This window comes from Archocentrus centrarchus, chromosome 17 (assembly GCF_007364275.1).
Source record: "Archocentrus centrarchus isolate MPI-CPG fArcCen1 chromosome 17, fArcCen1, whole genome shotgun sequence".
In the NCBI taxonomy this organism is placed as follows: domain Eukaryota; kingdom Metazoa; phylum Chordata; class Actinopteri; order Cichliformes; family Cichlidae; genus Archocentrus; species Archocentrus centrarchus.
In genome coordinates, this window is record NC_044362.1 from 9,730,356 (window position 1) to 9,748,540 (window position 18,185).

Here is an 18,185-nt window from a genome sequence, read left to right on the forward strand (position 1 = left end):
TAGCTACACCGCAGCACGGTGAAGTGGTGGTTAGCACTACTACCTCACAGCGAGAATGACATCTAGACCTGGATCTAGGCCTGAGTTCAATTCCACCTTGGCCTGGGCCTTTCTGTGTGGAGTTTGCACGTTCTCCCCGTGTCTGCGTGGATTACTGGGGTTAGGGTAACTGGTCACTCTAAATTTCCCATAGGTATGAATGGTTGCCTGTCTCTCTGTGTTAGCCCAACCTGGGGACCTGTACAGGGTGTACCCTGTCTCTCGCCCTATGTCAGCTGGGATAGGCTCCAGCCCCCCTGTGACCCTGAACCGGGTAAGTGGAAGAGAATGGATGGACGAATGGATTAGCTACACCAAATGAATGTTTCTGACTTCCTGGTAGATTCCGTTCTTGATCACATGATATCCAGCTGGGTGTTTTAAAGACTGGAATTACTTCAAAAACAAGAACACAAACTGTGACTCTGTGTTCAGATTTGTGCAGCATCCAGACAACAAAAAAGCTAAACTTGTAGTGTTAATGGTCACACTCAGTATTCACAACCAAAAGAGAAAAAGCTTTAATGGAAAGCTGGGAAGACATTTCTTTGATTTGAAGTATTACAAATACACATGACAAGAACTGAACAGTGGTCATGAAAATAAAATGAACACTGAGCAAATACATTGTCTCATGTTGAAGCTTAAAGCTGCCTTTGGCTACAGAAGTAAACAGCCATCCTCTTTTTGAAGGAGTTGAGCAGTCAGTGAAGAGGAGTGCTGTTTTTGTCTCTTTTTAAGTTAGACAGGACCTGAGAGCGTGACAAATGTCTTAGAGCTTTGTTCTGTTTTCCTGTTCATGATGTCTTCTATGGTAGAAATGGGCAATGGTTCACTTTTGTCCCTCTGTGGAGCGTGAAGAAAATCCACCACCGCGCAGCTGGGCTTGGGACGCCTGCGTCGCCATGCCCGTTTCTCTGCTCGGGTCTTGGGTGGAGGGAGGCCATCACAGATTCGAGGGCAGGCTGCGGTGATCCCACAGAAAGAGGGGTCATCTGAATGAGAAGAGCCCTCTGAGCTGCCCTCTGATGGCGAGTCTCTAAAGGTAGGTTGAAGCAAACTTTTTGTAAGGGGGATGGGGTTTGTGGTGACAGGTGCTCCGTTGCATACGTCTCCATTGCACAGTTCAGGAGCAGAATGCAAGGAGGGTTTCAGGGTCTCCACCTTCTCGATGAGTTTCATCTTACGACGTCTCCTCTGTTTAAGAAAAGAACAAGGCAGAAGCAGCTTTCTGAAGTGAAAAAGGCTCCCCTCTTTCATTTCTTTGTTGGCTTCATCAAGGGGACTAAAGACAAACATTCAGTTTACGAGCTGCATATTCATCATCTTTCACACCTCACTGAGTTTCAACAATACTCAATATTGCATCTCCCTGTAAGCTTAATACACTTGACAGTGTAGAAACTCATACTGTTCAGAATTTCTAAAAACCGTGATATACCATAATACTGACCAAGCATGCTGGATAACACTTCAACACTTTATTTTTTTCCCTCACAATCCACACTGCAACAGCGATTACACACCTTTCTGTTTACTGGACAAAGACTCTGTGTTCCCTCTGCATGCAGCATTTCTGGACCTGTTGTGCAAAAAAAAATTATTTCTAACCAACTGATTTCCAATTATTAATTAAACATCTGAGAAAAGAAAACAAAATTGAGCAGATTCTTACAAATTTCTATTATCATTATTATTATTATGATTAGAGTAACTTGTTTATGTGGTGCAACTTTACCTTCAGTGGTGGCTAACTGGAATGACTCAGAGTGTATGAGTGGGTAGGACGCACTCCTCTTCAAGCCCAGTTCATCACAGCATGACAACTGCCTGCTAAGGATCCAGTACAGTAATGGTTAATAGAAAAGATACCACACAGCACCTTTATTAAGACATCAGTCTGTGATTAAAGCTTCCAGCTGCCGTCTTCTTGATGAACAACTGTATCAAACTGTCCTAATGAGTAAAAGTCATTCACTGCACTGTAACCTCTCCTAACAGCTCCTGACAGCCCATTTGAAATGCTCTCCTATTTCCACTTGTGCCGTCAGGTGGCATAAACTGTATCTGTGTTTGTACCTTTCAGGACAGAAGTAGGTGTAGCTCTTAGACGCTGGGGGCTCTGGTTCTGTGGTTGGAGGTACAGTGTTGATGCGACAGTGGTTGGCACACAGTAGGAGGCCGACACACAAACACATGACAAGAGACAGCAGCAGGTAATTCTGCCTGTCTGACACCTGGAACACAGGACATTGACTATAAGCAACGTCTAACATGTTAAAGATGAGGTCAGAGACAAGTGTGACCAAAAAACACAATACAATGTTAAACAATCAGAAGATTTCACCCACTTAACACAAAGATCCAGCCCTGCACCCTTTGTACAATATTGTTTTTAAAGAACACTGACAGGTGTATTTATGAAGTTGGTTAAATATTAAAGCACATAGCAGCATAACAGTTTCTCCTCATGCAAAAGAACCCGATGGGCAAAAGTACCAGTGCATCCTAATGACTTTGTCCTATGAAAAGACTGAATTTACTCAATTTGGTATAAGGCAGACTGACTGCAGATGACGGCTTTGTGCCTGGAGTGTTGTATCTACCTCATTTTGCAGTTGGCTGACTCTGACAGACAGGTTGAGAACCAGCTGAGTCACATTCTCCAGTTGACCCTGCAGCAGCTGGATGGATTCAGTCTGACGTTGGTCCTATGGGAGTAAAAGGGCAACATATTAGCATCCAACCACACAGGATCACGTCACTGAAGTGAAGTATGACGACTAAGTGTTTTAGGGTACAATACGTGTTAATTCAACTATGATCACAAGACAATCAGGTTACTGCGGGCAGCAACTGGCTGCTGATATCTGTGCCAAGTGAGTTTTCCTGTACTTTCAAAATAAAACAGTTACAGAGACCATAAGCACATGATTCTACCTAACTTTTCTTTTAGTGCTACAGTACAATGTATGCCCTCCCCTACTGACAAACACTCCCTTAAGAGTGTACAGCCTCTTGCTGCAACCACTGAAACTGGAGACTATTTTACCTGCACCACATAATACATGTTTTAGTAAGGGGTTAAAACATTAAGTCTTATATCCTCAGATAATCAACTTTCTTTTAACACAATCATGGTGGAAAATATTAATTTAAAAAAAATACTAAGTGACAGTTTCTTCTATAAAGTTCTTTACAATGGCCCGTGCTGTTACTATGTAGGTTAGCAACCTGTGAAAGTAAGTACTGTCCCCAGTTTGTACTAGTAGGCATACTTTCAACAGTGAAAGAAAACAAGGCCCAAGTGCCATAGAGCTTTGATTATTTATTTGGGCACAGAATAAAGCCTAATAACAGATTAGTGGATGAGATACAATACCAGTCAAAAGTTTGGACACACTCTCCCGTTCATAACGAGCAACCAACTGTTCAAACACACTGAAGCTGTAAAAAAGGTTTGAGCGTTTACATGGTGGAGATGAGGTAGAAAATTTGATAAAACAGTTTACCCTGCAATTTTCCATGTATGCTGATTTAGAAAAGCTTTTTTTTTCTTTTATTTAGATAGATAGATAACATATGTTTTAAGAAAAGACTAACATTTTTTTTCTTATAAAGCCTTCTGAATATTTTTTCAGACAGCATTTGAGATGAAGGTACCTGGTTTCAAAGTCTCTCATGTTGCAAATACGGAGCAACATTAGCATTCATGTGGAGTTGTGTTCCTGCCCACCTGATAAATCTCCAATAGACTCATTCAGCCTCTTTCTAACTTCATCAGTTGATAAGAGTAAAATGGTAAGTTAATGGTCCGTAAAAACAAAACAATGAGCTGAATTCCGTGTTGAGTTGGGAGGAATTGCAAAGCCAGTGATTTGTAAGTATTTGAGCCATTGCTAATAGAAAATATTGATTAGTGAAACTTGAATCCCAAAGAGCTTTTGGAAAAACACATCTGAAGCTTGGAGGCAACTACTTCAAGTACTTGGCTGTTCTGCAGTCAAAGCAAGTGCATTATGAAAAGACAGGAAAAGATTTTTTGGATTAGCCTCCTCGAAATCAAAGAATTTCCTGTATCTCTGCAGGAAAATGATGTGCTTATTGCTTACCTGCTCCTCTGCAATTCTGGAAGTGTTCTGGAGTTTAATGATGGTTTTGTTGAAAGCCTTCTGCATCTCCTCCATCTGCTTTCGATACCTTAAAAATTAAAAACAGGGGTCTTAAGATCACAGTAACCTCAGGTCATTAACAAATAATCTCTTTCTGCTTTTATTTTCTGCACTGCTCCTGTCCTTCCTTCCTCACCTCTGGCTAAGCTGCTCCAGGTAGCGCCCACTCAGTGACATGTTCATCTCCAGGGCCTTGATGCGATTGTTGAGTCTCATGAACACAGATTCTTTCTGGCTGGAGCTGTGCACTGGGTTCCCATTCTGCTCTGTGCCATTAGGGGGATCTGCATAGATGTCTGAGAGAGATGCTGAGGTGGGTGAAGAAGGAGTTGGAGAGGAGGGGCGAGGTAACTGATCGTTGCCACTCGAAGATGCTGCGATGTCATCTGCAAAATCCTCCATTTTCATATCAGTGATGACCGCATGACCACCAGAAGGCTCAGTTTCCGTGACAGTTTCTGGAACAGGCTGGGATACCTCAGAAAAAGCAGTGCCACTTTCAGGTCCAACAGCTGAGTCAGGCTGCTGTTCTAAATGAGGGGAGGCAGTGGGTACAAGAACTGGAGATTGATCCGTTTTATCCTGGGTTTGGATGAGGACATTTTTTTCTACTTGAGTCACATCAATGTCTGGCTTCTCCTCTGGTGGTGCCACTGATGCGTCGTCCGCTGTGGCACTGGTGCTTGGTTTTACAAGGACAGAGCTACTGAGAGAGGCTGAAGGCTCAATGTGCATCTCTTCTTCCAGCACATCCTGGCTCTTGTCTGGTCCTGGCTCCTTTGCTGGCTCCACAGTAGACAGCTGTGGTGTTTCTACAATATGGGTAGGCTTGGCTACAGATGAATCAGCAGCACTGAGTTTGGGGACGTTCAAGGTCTGACTGGGCTCCAGCAGACGAGGTTCAGATACGGATTCTTCTGTGTTCCCTGGAGGCTGTGTTACTTCTGATTCTACAGCTTCACTCTCTGGCTCCTGCTCAGAAGCCTGTTCTTTGTCTTGGAGCTGATGTACCTCACTTGGTTGCTGCTGAGGTTCAGGATGGGCAGATGAATGTAGAGGTTGGTGCCAAGATGGTGTTTGGGTGGAAGAAATGATTTGCTTTCTTTCCGCTGCTTGGCATTTCCTTTTTTTGGATAGTGAGGCTGAACACTGCAGCTGGAAATACTCCAGAAGAGAAGCTGCACAAGAGCACGTAGAAGAAAGTGGAGAGCAGTAGTTTAAGCTTTCTTGTTGTCTCTCATGATGATCCCTTTTCTCTTTTTCCTCTTCCAAGTCATCCTCCTTGTCCAGAAGAGTGATTGTGGAGCTGATATGTTCTTCCTCATCTTTCTCTAAAGGAAGAACAATTTTTTCCTCCATGGGTGGGAGCTCTTGTTCACTGCCATCAGATGTGGACGATGTCTCTAGGACAGAGTTTTCCGCAGAGCGGGGAACGGTTTCAGGCATATCAGTGTTTGGTGAAATCTGCACATGTTCAGAGTCTGGACTAGAGAGAGAAGGACAATATTAAATACAGTGAGGCACAAAAGCCGTGATAGACTTATTCCAGTAGACATACATGCAGAATATAAAACCACAACTTATCCATCATTTCTTTTACTGAAACAGTTTTATGTTAATTTTCAGAGATGTGCTTTATGACTTTAATATTCAACATTTTTCTTTCCTCCTAACACTATAAATACAGTTTGGATCTCTGAAAGTTCTGAAAGGCTTTGTTCGACTGAAAACAGTACCAGCATGGCCCATTTCTACACATCAGAATCAGTTTATAGATTTTAGGGGGCAAAAAAAAAAAAAAAAAAAAAAAAAAAGATGATGATGGTTTTTCTATTACACTGCAGGTGACACAGGCGTCCAGAGGCAGTACAATAGTAAACCTGACAGGCACTCACACTGAAGTAGTAGTAGTGGTTTCAGTGGTAGTTTCAAGTTGCTGTGATGGCTCAGTTAGGTTCACTTCTTGCGATGGAAGGCTGCCTGAAAAACAAAAAAAATTATAATAATAATGACAAGCTGCAAAATTACAAATTAGTCATAGTCAACATTTTAATCAACAAAAGGTAATAAGCTCCACATTACTGGACACTGTAAGACTGAAAAGATAAAAGCCTTTATAACTTATTTTCCAAAAAAAAAAACAGAGCGCAACGCTTTGAAAATTATTTAAAGCCTATATTTGAAATAAACCTAGTACAACATACAGTATAAAATGCTGAAATTAAGAAATATTGTTTTCTTGACAAATGTCTGCTCATGTTGAATTTAATGCAGACAACACTTTGTTCCCTCAACCACTGTGAGAATAATTGTTGTAGTTTTGGAATCAAAATCTTATTTCCTGGTTGCTTAATATAAGATTTGAACTGGTTTTGTCTGGTTGGAAAATGAAAGGACTTTCCTTAAAGAGACACACTGTCTGGATGGAAGCATACATCCCTCCAAAACCTGTAACTACTGTTGGGCATTAATAGCACCTATACAGATGTAAAGGTTTCACATGTTGTGTGCATTAACGCACACCATAACATCAAGGATGCTGGCTGTTGGTCTGGGATGCAGATTCCATGATTTACAAATATTCCAGGGACCATTAAATATGTTTATTTGCACGGTGAGGTTTTAACTTGAATCGACAGGTTGTTTTTCATTTGCATTTCCACAGCACCCCAACCTTTTGGAAAGGGTTACTTTTATTTAGGTATATTGTGGGTGAAGTAAAATAAGAAAAGAGTAGCACATTAGTATGCATGCATGTTATTCATACCATTCATCTCTTGGCCTCCCCCAAGAACATTGACAGCAATATTATTTACCATATTCAAAATAGCATCTAAAGAGAAAAAAAAACAACAACAGAGTCACAAGTTGACATAAAAAATAATGTGTGCTTGAGATAAACATACTCTTCTTCATCCTGTAGACATTCACTTAAATCAGACTTGCCTTTCGCTGATCCAATTAGATTCTTGGATAATTTGACCTCACCAGGTGCCAATCCAGAGGGATAATCTGTAGGGGGTATTATTTCATTAAAAGCTTTCGTACAGATGCAATAAATTAAAGTCCTCTCATAATCAATACAAATTTTTAGCTCACAAACAAGCTACTATAAAATGCATTTATTTTTACACAAAACTTCAAAAAATAAATACATAAATTAACAGGTCAATTTCAACATCATTCTTCTCAAACTGTACTGAGCAAGCTGCACTTACAGGTTGGGTGAATGTATTTAACAAAACAGCAAAATTCAATGGACTTTATTTTTAGCTACAACATCCTCTATTCTTACCCAATTCATCGTCCTGATCATCTGGCCTTTCTGAGGGATCAGCTATCTCCTCATATTCTTCCACCATGCTTGTGCCAAACACCCTGGCATAGAAACAAGGATCCAAATCATTCTATAACCACAGTCACATCAGAAGTAATATACAGTTACAGTCAGAAGTTTATATATATTCATCGTGGGCAAGAATGTTGTGGTAATGTGGAGCTTTTAATGATTTCTTTGAACTGTTCTTTTTCCAGGGTGGGAAGATTGTACAGCATACACCTTTAATGACCTTAAAACTGAGAGGGTGCTGACCAAGAAAGAAACCCTGCTTCAAAATCTATATCTTAAAGCCTGACTTGCAGCTGTCCACATGGACAATCCAAATGCCTTCTGGAGAAAAACTGGTCAGATAAGAAAGATTGAGCTATTTGGCCACAATGACAACAGGTACATCTGGAGAAGTAAAGGTGAGGCTTTCAGACCTAAGAACATTGTACCAACTGTTGAGCATGGTGGTGGTAGCATCATGATCTGGAGCCATTTTGCTGCCATTGTACAAAGTGGATGAAATAATGGAAGAGGAGGACTACCTCTAAATTCTTCAACCTCACCTCATATTGACAGTTATGTGGTTGCAACTGTGATACAATTGGGATAATGACCCCAAACACACATTCAAAGTGGTTTTGGAATGGATAAAGCAGGATAACTTTAAGCTTCTGGAATGGCTTCACAAAGCCCCAACAAAACCCTAACGAAAAATGTGTGACCATGTTAAAAATTTATAAAGATGGGTGTTAGGAGGAGGTATTGTTCCTGGTCACATACCTTATGAGACTAAGGGGACAGAAATGTTCAGAGCCAAAGTGAGAGACCAGCTCTACCTGGGGGAAGAAAAAAAAAAAAAAAAGATTGATATTTTATAAGTTGTTTAAAAACCGCACAAAACCCATTTCAAAAGATTTTCAATAGCATTACAGAGTTATTAACAACAGCAAAGCACTGATTTTGTGGTAAAGTCAGTTAGTGCAGTGAGACACTGATCTGTTGACAGGCTGTGTAAGTAAATATGAAACAAATTGAGGAACATAATCCAATGGAAAATGCTTGATTATTTGATTGACAGCTGATGGGTTTCATTATTGTGGGTTATCAAATGTTCATAAAAGTCTGAAATAAGCATATTGAAAAAGCAGTCTCTTGAATTACAATAGTTTGCAGGTAGCACAGCAAGTTAGATCTGATTCTGTTTAATGCTGATCACACCACTTAGACACAAAGTGCATTCCCCTCCACGTTTACTATTCAGTTCACCCAACCACAGAACACTACAAGAAGGGCAGGCTAACCTTTATGTACTTGGTGAACATCTGAAGCAAGACAAAAAGGAAAAAAGAGAAATATTAAAGAGATGTCAGCATGCATTTAACACAGGACAAGAGAAAGTATGCTGGTTTCATCTGAGTTACTCAAGCAAATGGCAACACCATCTATAGCACAAAGTTTTCAAAATAACCAGGCCACATTCATTTAAGGGACATGGCTGGCAAATTTAATCAAGAAAAATGGAAAACATCAGCTACACCAGAGACAAAGGAAAGACCTCCTACAGTCCAGTCTGAAAACTCTGCAGACCAAAGCAAATGAAAAAGTAGTTCAAATAAACATATTCAGAAAACATCCTGTTCAAAATGTAACTGTGCTGCAAGAATACAGCAACTGTTTTGCAGCACTTTAGCAGAGAATAAAGATGGAAGTAAAAGAAGTAGCTACTACTACTAATAATAATAATATAAATAAATACAGGGGTTACCTTCACATATTTTGCATAAAGATGCTCATCCAATGGGAAGCTCTGAACCGTGCGTTCATCCCTGGCGTGAAAGGTTCCCAGCTTTAGCCACTTATTTGTTGGGTATCTGCAAAAATTCAGTCAAATACATTTTTCAGTTTTAGTGGATACCAGGTAGCTCGAGCAGCTTGGTGTGACTGGAAATTATGACACGGAAAGAACAAAAGTGTGATTACTTTTGAAAATATAATTGTCCTAATAAAATGCAGTCACTTTTAGAAAATACTGAAAAGATGATACACTGTCATCATAGCTGTTGTATTAATATTTAGTAGCCACTGTAGATACCTATCACTAATGGAGACGAGAAAGTCTTTCGGAGTAGAAGAGAAGAGTTCAAAGTTGGCGATGTCCAACTGCTTCACCTGGATGGGCTCACAGAGCTCAATAATGAACCTGAGAATCAGAGAAAATGGGGTTTAGAGGGAGACAAACAGAGAACTGACTCGTTTGTGGACAGAGAGAAGGAGATGCACTTATAGTACGTACCAGATTTTATTACTGCAGGGGTTTAGCATGTATAAGTCCATGTTCTCCTTCAATATGGCTGAAGTGCTCTGTATGGAACAGATTAACACAGCAGCATGAGTTTCATTTGTCACTGCGTCAACACCCAAACAGGACAGGCAGATTTTACGTCGGGCAAATGGAAAACATAAGCATCATTTTATACCTTAGCCTCTGGGTTAGCACCAAGTATCTTAGCTCCACACTCCACTGAGGCGTAGTTATTGAAGTTCTTCTGGACCTTCTTCACTGTATGAGAACCCCCGTTGTTGGAGGTGTGAGTATACTGAGCTATGGGGAGGGAAAAAAAAAAAAAAAAATCACACTTCTGTAGTTTCCTCTAATACAGAAATCATTACAAATACAGATCTCATATTCTGAGCTTACTTTTTTCTTTCTCCACCTCCATCATCTTGCGTTTCCACTCATCAAAAGTAGGGATGTCCTCGGGGTCTTTGCTGTTCACAGCTGAATCTGTGTCTGTGGTGCCAGGGGAGTTCAAGTCCTGACAAAGATAATGAGGAAAAAAATGAGAGCTGGGACACCTCCTCTGGTGTAAGAGGAAAAATAGTTCACACTGAATCCGAGGTCCTTACCTGCTCTTTCAGTTTGTGTGACACGTTGGCTTCTAGGTGAACAGGCGAAGAACTCACAGGAAGATCGGTTTGGGTTTTAGTACCTGCGGTGTGAGCATTGGAAGTGTTCTCCAGAACAATTGGAGGGCTGCTGTAGTAACAAAACAAAAAATGCATTGTTGCCTTGTTTAAGAGAGTCAAGATTTAATTTTAACTATATTTTGAGGTTGTCATTCTCACAATGATTTCGGATCCTTTTTTCAAAGGGGAAACTTTAACTGCACCTACCTGTCATTGTCATATGGGTTATTCTCTTCCTCACATTCAGCTGGAGGAAGGTCAGAATCATTGACCTCAGAAGCAGCTACATCTAAGGCATCACCCGGGACACTGAAATGAGAAAATACATTTTAGATATTGGGGGGGGGGGGCATTTAAGCAGGAACATAAAATGAAACAAATGTCTGCAATGAGATTTTATAAAAGTAACTTGCCCCTTGGGGATGCCGTCTTCAAGATTAACTGTGTTGGGGCTGTCGTTAGTCTCAGCAGAAAATCCAGTGGCAGAGTCGGGGGAAGGCAGCGGGGAGGCATGTTCCTGATCTCGAGTGACGGAGATTTCTGTGTGCTGACTTTCAGAGCTGTGCTCAGGATCTGATATTCCTTTGTCTGCCTCCAGCTCTACCTCTACAGCCGGCTCCTCTGCTTCAAAGGTCTGCTGGATAAAGAGATATTTGAGCTGTTGAGTGCAATGATAATATGTTTGGCCCATTTACCAGAGATGGACTGATCAATGAAACACTTAAAGCTCCAAATGAACATCCAGGACTTTGATTGCTTATCTTGGTCTGAAAGTTCTGTACTGCTCTGGATGAAGCCAAGATGGAAAATCTTTAGTACTCTAAGCAAAAACATGTTTTTTGACATTCCAGCATGCAGTATGCATGTATCATAGCACAAAGTCTTTATAGTAATAAATATAAATGAATGCTGCAGTTGTATTATACCTTAGCATATTCATTTTGGTCCACCTCGTGTGGCACCTGCTCCTCTTTTACATGACCGTCTTCTGTCGGTGGCTCATTTTCCGATTCAGATGGGCCAGGTGTGATCAGGCGATCCTCGACCTAGTCACAACACAATGCAGAGATATTACTGTCACTGATGAAAGTGGCTGTTTGGTCACAGAATCCAAAACAACCATAAATTTGAGGGAGCTGCTAAAAAAAAAAAAAAAAATGTACTCAGTCCGTATATTCAGATAATGCTAATCTGATACATATCTAGCATGGCATGGCTGTTCCAGTGTTGTTTAATAAACAAAACAAAATACAGTGAAGTGCATGGTCACATAAGCTATTCGCCACATCAACCTGTAAAATGTCTGAGCCATGAGATGGGTGCTGGGATAGTACTGCACTGCTACCTTGTGATGATGAGTGTTTTCCTGAGGCTCTTCCTCTGAGCTGATGTCCTTTGAAGGCACAGGGCTCTGGGCCTCTTGGTGCAAATCCGTGCAACCAGCATAGCAACTGTGGTATCAGTGAGACAAAGTGAAAGACAATTAGTGCCACAACACCACTGAGTCTGTTTTGAAAATTGGTGTCACTTCATTATGTGCTGCAGAAAATGTCCTGGACTCTGGAAGAGAATAAAAGCTCAGATTATAAGGATATGTGGAACTTTTAAAACTCTGGAAAGAAGCAAACAAAACAAAACTTTTATCTTAAGCTAGTGAGTCACGAACGAAGAAAGCTGCAGCCCAATGACACAGTGTGACACACTGAGTGTTCATGTGGCCATACCCCAAGGAATTAGTTTATCTTATCTGTATGCAGAGCCAGAGAATGCTTTCAACGCCAAAAGACACACCTCAAACAAGCTGTACATTACTCAATCTGTCTATGGGACCTGCTTTTTTATAGCCTAATGTTTTTTGTTTTTTTTTAATTGTGGCTGGTTTCCTGCTTAAACTGCATCTATCACCATTTAGTGATAGAAATGTTTTATCCAGTTATTGTAAAAACACAATCATTAAGTGTGAATGACAACTACGTCAGAAGACTGAGCATATTTCTGAATAACAAGCAACAATTAAAAAAAAAAGAACATTTCTTCACACGTGCTCATACTGGAACAAAAAGTCACTGTGGCCTTTGCAAAGGTTTCAAAGCCTCTTCACTTATAAAGTGCTAGGCCTAACTAATTAACTAATGACTTGTAAATGGCCAAAAGCTGCCATTAGGATTGTCAGCTGATGACATTTCCAAAGCTGGGATCCATGCAACCAACAGAGATGACGCTCACTGACGCCTGCAAAGCAGGTGAAGTCTATAAAAAGCATTTTGCAGCTTGCAATTTCCATTGTCTAAAATGTCATTCAGAACAAATATAGCTGGCAAAGGGAGCTGCGGAAGTTTGCAAGAAAACTGCTTTCTGCTGGGCAGAAAGGGAAAGGCCAAACTTGAAAAAAATGATTCCTAAACATACTCATTTCTCTTCAGTTCAAAATGTATTTGTCCAAGTGTGATGAAATTTTGGATACAACTGTATATTAAAATATTTCTTTATTTTGAACCCTACGGTTCTGTTGGATGACAATCGCAAAATAAATAAATAAGAAAAATGGTCAGGGTCACAGTGACTCTCCACTCCTGGCAGAAAACAACAATAAATTGCAGTAACAAGCCTTGAAATAGCTGCAGGAATGTCACACTGGTGTCCCCAAACACCATGCTCTAACAGTGACTTGGCAACAGTCCAGGTCATTATATGGATTTTATTCTGGATTGTTGTCGGGTACTTTACTTGGCCATTCGCCTGTCTGGCACTGCTGTTGTGTTGATTTGGACTAGTAATAAACACTCTGAAAAACAGAGCATTTGTTTTCTAACTGAAAGTCCTCTACCACACTGTAACCCCAAAGGTGCAACAGTGGTGCTGAGGCGCAGCTAGCTAAATAACCATCTAGTTACAGACAAAACCGTCACAATCACATTCAAAGACCAAACATATGCTCGGCCTTACAACTAAACTGTTATACTTTTGTATTACACAATAAACTGTATATGATGATTTTTAAAGAAGTGAAATGGATTGAATAATGTGGGATTTGCCAAACACAGGATTCAGTGTTTAAGTGATAGCAGTGGCTATGCAACACCATAAAAAAAAAAAGTGAGTGAGCTGCTGACTGCCGTTGCCAATGAAACAAACACGTCTCCCAAAAGTGCAAAGATCATGTATGTGTGTTCACTCTATAATAATAGCCATCACTCAGACTGTCCTTGGGAAACATGTCTGATATGTGAATCTGATAGGAAGAAATGACATAAAGTATGATTTCACCTGCATGCTGTTTTATGACCTGCCTTTTGCTTGATAGTCATTTTTCCAGCAAAGTTATTCTGAAATGTATGAAAACTTTCGGCTAAACTGCCAAAATGAATATATGATAAGATACCAGATGACAGTATATCAACTTTATGGGTCTCGTGTTATTAATTTTTTTTTAATGGGTCTCATGTTAAACACCATACCATAACTATTTAACAGTACTAATCGCAGTGTTTCTCTAACATGATGAAGGGAATCGTGCACTCTTCCTGCTGTGACATTTCTGAAGCTGTGAACCTCTTTGAATATTAATATTTTTATTTTCATTTTAGAGAGTTTGATTTTCTGTTACATGGCACTGAACAGGAGTGGCCCTCCAATCTCATTGTACATCCTGTATAATGACAATAGAGGCATTCTATTCTATTCTATTCTACTCTACTGGCATCAGCAACTAACACTTAAACAACTATTTCATGAGGTAAAGTAATCACAGACAACAACTGCACTACTATAGCAAACTGGTAAACATTAAAAGAGCAAAGACAGCCTTACTTACAGCCCCTCTCTCTAAAAAGAGAGCTAAACTGATTCTGGTGAAAGTAGGCCATGCCAACATCACCACTATATCTTAAATTATTACATCATATCCCTCCCTCCCCTTCTGTCTGAAGCACAGCAGGCAGCGTGTGTGATGGTTTGCTACCATCCTCTAACATCACGACTAGAACCCACAGTCACCCTAATCTCTGTCTCTATGTTGGTTTCACTGCGTTATGTCAGATTTACACAGACCTAACAACCTCAGGCTTTCCAGAGGACATACATGACTGACGTGTAAGGCCCATAATCCTGTCAGCAGCTGAAGAACCAGCTCTGTGTAACGTCGCCTAACGTCAGATCTGACACAGTATGGGCTGTGGGGATCAGCAGTCAGGGACGAACACGGAGCAGATTAACGTGTGTGTGTGTGTATGAGTGTAAACCAGGCTGCTGGTCAGGAGTCTCTTCTATAAAGGCTGCAGTTAAGCTAGAGCTTAAACAGGCTTCACGGGCTGCTAAAAGTCAAATCAGACCCAGCCCCTAGACCGCAACATTTTCATGAGGTGAAAAACTACATAAGGTCAATAAAGAAGCACTTGTTCGTTCATTAGCTAAAGCTACCGTTACCCTAGCCTGCTTTAAAGTTAGCTGCTCAGTAGTCAGCTACTCAAGCTAACTCGCCTGGCAACAAGTAAGAAGTAAGCCAGGTGCCACATCACACCACAAAGCTCACGCAGGCTAGCCAGACACGGCACTTTAATGTTAACCTCGGGGTAATATATTACTCGGGCTGTTTGACGGTTTTCATACTCTGTGTTTTCCAGCGATACAGCAGTGGTATTTTTAAATGTGGTCCCATTAAACCAACTCACCAAAAGACAACAGCTAGCCACAGTAACACAATTCGCCACAACAGCGGTGTCATCGTCATCCCTCTCCTGCCGGGACAGACATCCTCCCCGCGCTCACGGAAACGTTTTATCCTTTTGGTCTACGGTCTTCTCAGCGGTATATAACATACATTGATCCGCTGGTTCCTCTTAACAAAGCTGACGCTGGCAGTTTCACTGGTGAAGTGTGATGCTAACTACTGTAACCTCCCCCTAAACATACAGCCTGCTACCGGGTCATCACTGAACTGTCCAATGAAAACGCAGCGCTGCTGTTGCGCAGTTCAAACTGAGCGTACGTTGGGAGCGCTCGTTTTGTACGCCGTTGTCACCGGGCTTTGTTGAGCTCTTTGAAGTGAAGTACAGTATTACAATTTATTGGGGGGGGCTGCAGTGTTATAAATGTGAAACCGATCATGTGGAGTGTGAACAGCTGAGGGAAATTGACAAAGCACTGTAAAACACGTAAAAAAAGAAATGTATTAACATTTGTATATACATTGAATAGCTTAGTCTACCAAATAGCACCATTCACATTTTAAAAACAGCTTGTAATAAAACCCCATTTGAATTCAATACAGTGAAACTTACATTCATGCAAAATATATTCAATACTTTTTGGCGCAGTCACGGGTAACGTGACCTCAAATTGTGCACACCAGTGCGTTTGTTGCATCAGAAATATCAATCTGTATCTCAACAGGTCATCGCAATTATCCGGAATCAAGTGTTCCGTGTTATTTTCGGTGGCGAGGTTCACTTTGCAATCAGATATCCTGCAGTGCAGCAGATACCCTTAGAGACAGCAGTGAATGCTGTTTTATGTTACAGCCACTAGAGGGAGCCCTCTGCTCAACTCTGCAGCGTTTGCAGCAAGAAGATCATCTGAAACTCACCTTGATAAAGGCAAAGCGAGAGGCGACGAGTCCAAGAGCCATCGTGTGACTAAAGTGCTAAATGAAAGGGATCATCTCTTCCATGAATAGAACTCCATGGTCACTAGATCTGCACTTTAGCTAGTGTGACCACAGGGCATGTGGGCAGTCATAATAGAAAGCATATTTGGACATTAAGAGGACAAAAATCATAAGGAGGGGATGATTTAGTGCACATTTGAACTTAAAGAAAATTAGTCCTTGGCCCTTTTTTTTTTTAACATTACAGGGCTGATCTTGCTATTCAGCTGCTATTTGTTATCACCACCGCACCTTAAACAATTTCAAGTTGTTGCTGCTATAGTAGAATGCTCCTATACCTGTTTTTAGTTTTAGTTTATTTTAGCGTATTCTTATTCTTTTTTTACGTATCCTAGTTTAGCTACCTATTTATTTATTATTTATTTTTCTGTACTCATTTAAATTCTATTTGTGGCCATAATAACGTAAAGTTTAGCAATTAATTTCTTACTAATGCATGAAAATCAGATATTTTTGTAAATTCATTTACTGGAGGTTTTTTCCTCCCAGTTGAAAGCTAATCTAGTCTTCTGCTGCCACCACGTGGCTACAAGTGAAACAATCATTTTCATAGGACTCACGTTAGTTCAACATCTAGAAAGAGGCTTATTCTCTGCAGTGTGCAGTCGTATGGTCATGCAAATTCCTATAGCAGAAGAAAATGAATAGTTCAGTGGTACCTGAAAGTCGGATATTTGAACTCCAACGTACTAAATACCTTGTTAGTGCCAGAAAATGTGCCAGATTATATTTCTCTGTTTTATTCATTTAGGTTAATAAGTTTTAGGATATCTATCTTACATACACCTCCAACTATGCAGAACTTTAATACATTTTCTACAAAAAAAAAAAAAGGTTAGAAACTTTAACAAACTTTTAGTTTGGTTAAAGAAAACAGATAACCGCAATAAAACACTGTGATCCATCAAAAATGACAATGTTATTGCTCTTAGATGTTCTTTTAGATGTGTAGCCCTTTCCCACATATTACAGATGTTTGGCCTGGGTGAACACAGAGGAAACTGTCACTGACCGACCTCCTTGTACTAAAGCAGGGGTGTCAAACTCAATCACAGGACGGGCCAAAAGTTAAGACACAGTCTGAGTCGCGGGCCGAACAGGATTTTAAAAATTATTTTAATCAGCAATATGAATTTGAATGGCCAGAATACAGCAACTTTTTCCTCAACACAATAAATAAAATATAAATTTATATTTTTCTTCAAAAATAACACCAGGGGAAATGAATATATTTCAAGCTGATGAAAATTTGCATTTTTTTTTCAGGTAAAAACTGTGATGTGAATTTCTGCGCTTCACAGTCGAAAAAATGCTGCATAAACTGTGCAGTGTGTCCAGATTATCAGCAAAAAAGTGCAGCTGCAAACACAGCGGTGGAGACCTGGTCTGATTTTTTTTCCTTTGGACAAGAACACGCGTAATCATGCGGTCCCGTCCCTGAAGCTGCAGGTTTAGCTTAAATGTCGCTGTAAAAAGTGCTGACCGATGTTTTTGTCCGCTCATCACTGATCAATGTGTCATTGATAACACTGACAATTAGTGCAAAAGGTCTTGGATTGTGCGGCAGCTCTTGCAGTGCATTGTGGGATTTGTAAGTGGTGGGAGCGCTATTTAGCTGAGGGCCATTAATAATAGCTAGATGAAATCATCTCGTATAAAATTATTTCCAACATGTATTTTAAATGGCGATTTGTCAACAGACAGGATCTTGATTGGATTGTATTTGTATGCATTGTGGAGTTCAACAACAAAATGATGGAACATTGACTCTGAATCCTTTAATGACATTAAGCACTGTTGACAGAGAATGCACTACATTTTTTTGGCAATTTGCCTAATCACCCCTGTTCATTTTATAGTTGTGTGCTCATCCTCCTGAACTTTTTTGCTTCAGTCCTTCTTCACAATCACTAAAAGTGCTGAAAACAATTTATTAGTGCCATCTTCTGGCCAAAATATTTGAATCATATTTGTGAACTTGAAGCAGAAATCAGCTACTAAATCTAGCTCCATA

The 18,185-nt window shown here is 40.3% G+C and overlaps 1 protein-coding gene across 4 annotated transcripts; it reads right to left on the reverse strand.

The window, feature by feature from the left end:
• Window positions 1-572: 572 nt before the first annotated feature.
• On the reverse strand, window positions 573-15,431 carry LOC115796005 (SUN domain-containing ossification factor). 4 transcript variants are annotated; one of them, XM_030752183.1, is made up of 24 exons: window positions 15,177-15,431; window positions 11,852-11,957; window positions 11,433-11,552; window positions 10,920-11,140; window positions 10,714-10,815; window positions 10,447-10,576; window positions 10,238-10,355; window positions 10,017-10,141; window positions 9,833-9,900; window positions 9,632-9,739; window positions 9,305-9,410; window positions 8,841-8,861; window positions 8,320-8,375; window positions 7,507-7,589; window positions 7,158-7,223; window positions 6,979-7,044; window positions 6,107-6,191; window positions 4,348-5,697; window positions 4,152-4,239; window positions 2,646-2,750; window positions 2,119-2,276; window positions 1,778-1,872; window positions 1,566-1,621; window positions 573-1,236 (listed from the first exon to the last, which is right to left on the reverse strand). In XM_030752183.1, exons 1-24 carry the CDS (start codon window positions 15,233-15,235, stop codon window positions 781-783), a joined length of 3,948 nt encoding a protein of 1,315 aa, XP_030608043.1. In that variant the 5' UTR covers window positions 15,236-15,431; the 3' UTR covers window positions 573-780. The 4 variants fall into 4 exon arrangements, with proteins under 4 accessions (XP_030608043.1, XP_030608044.1, XP_030608042.1 ...); XM_030752184.1 differs by having other exon boundaries at window positions 1,778-1,869; window positions 10,920-11,143; XM_030752182.1 differs by having other exon boundaries at window positions 10,920-11,143.
• Window positions 15,432-18,185: the final 2,754 nt, after the last annotated feature.

What these genes read in the sequence shown, in the direction of transcription:
- LOC115796005 (XM_030752182.1), bottom strand. Translation starts at nt 15,235, where the DNA reads ATGACGATGACACCGCTGTTGTGGCGAATTGTGTTACTGTGGCTAGCT. An exon ending in CACACAAACTGAAAGAGCAG is followed by an intron (nt 10,356 to 10,446) that starts GTAAGGACCTCG and finishes TATCTTTGTCAG; the next exon opens with GACTTGAACTCCCCTGGCAC. An exon ending in GGAGGTGGAGAAAGAAAAAA is followed by an intron (nt 10,142 to 10,237) that starts GTAAGCTCAGAA and finishes CCCTCCCCATAG; the next exon opens with CTCAGTATACTCACACCTCC.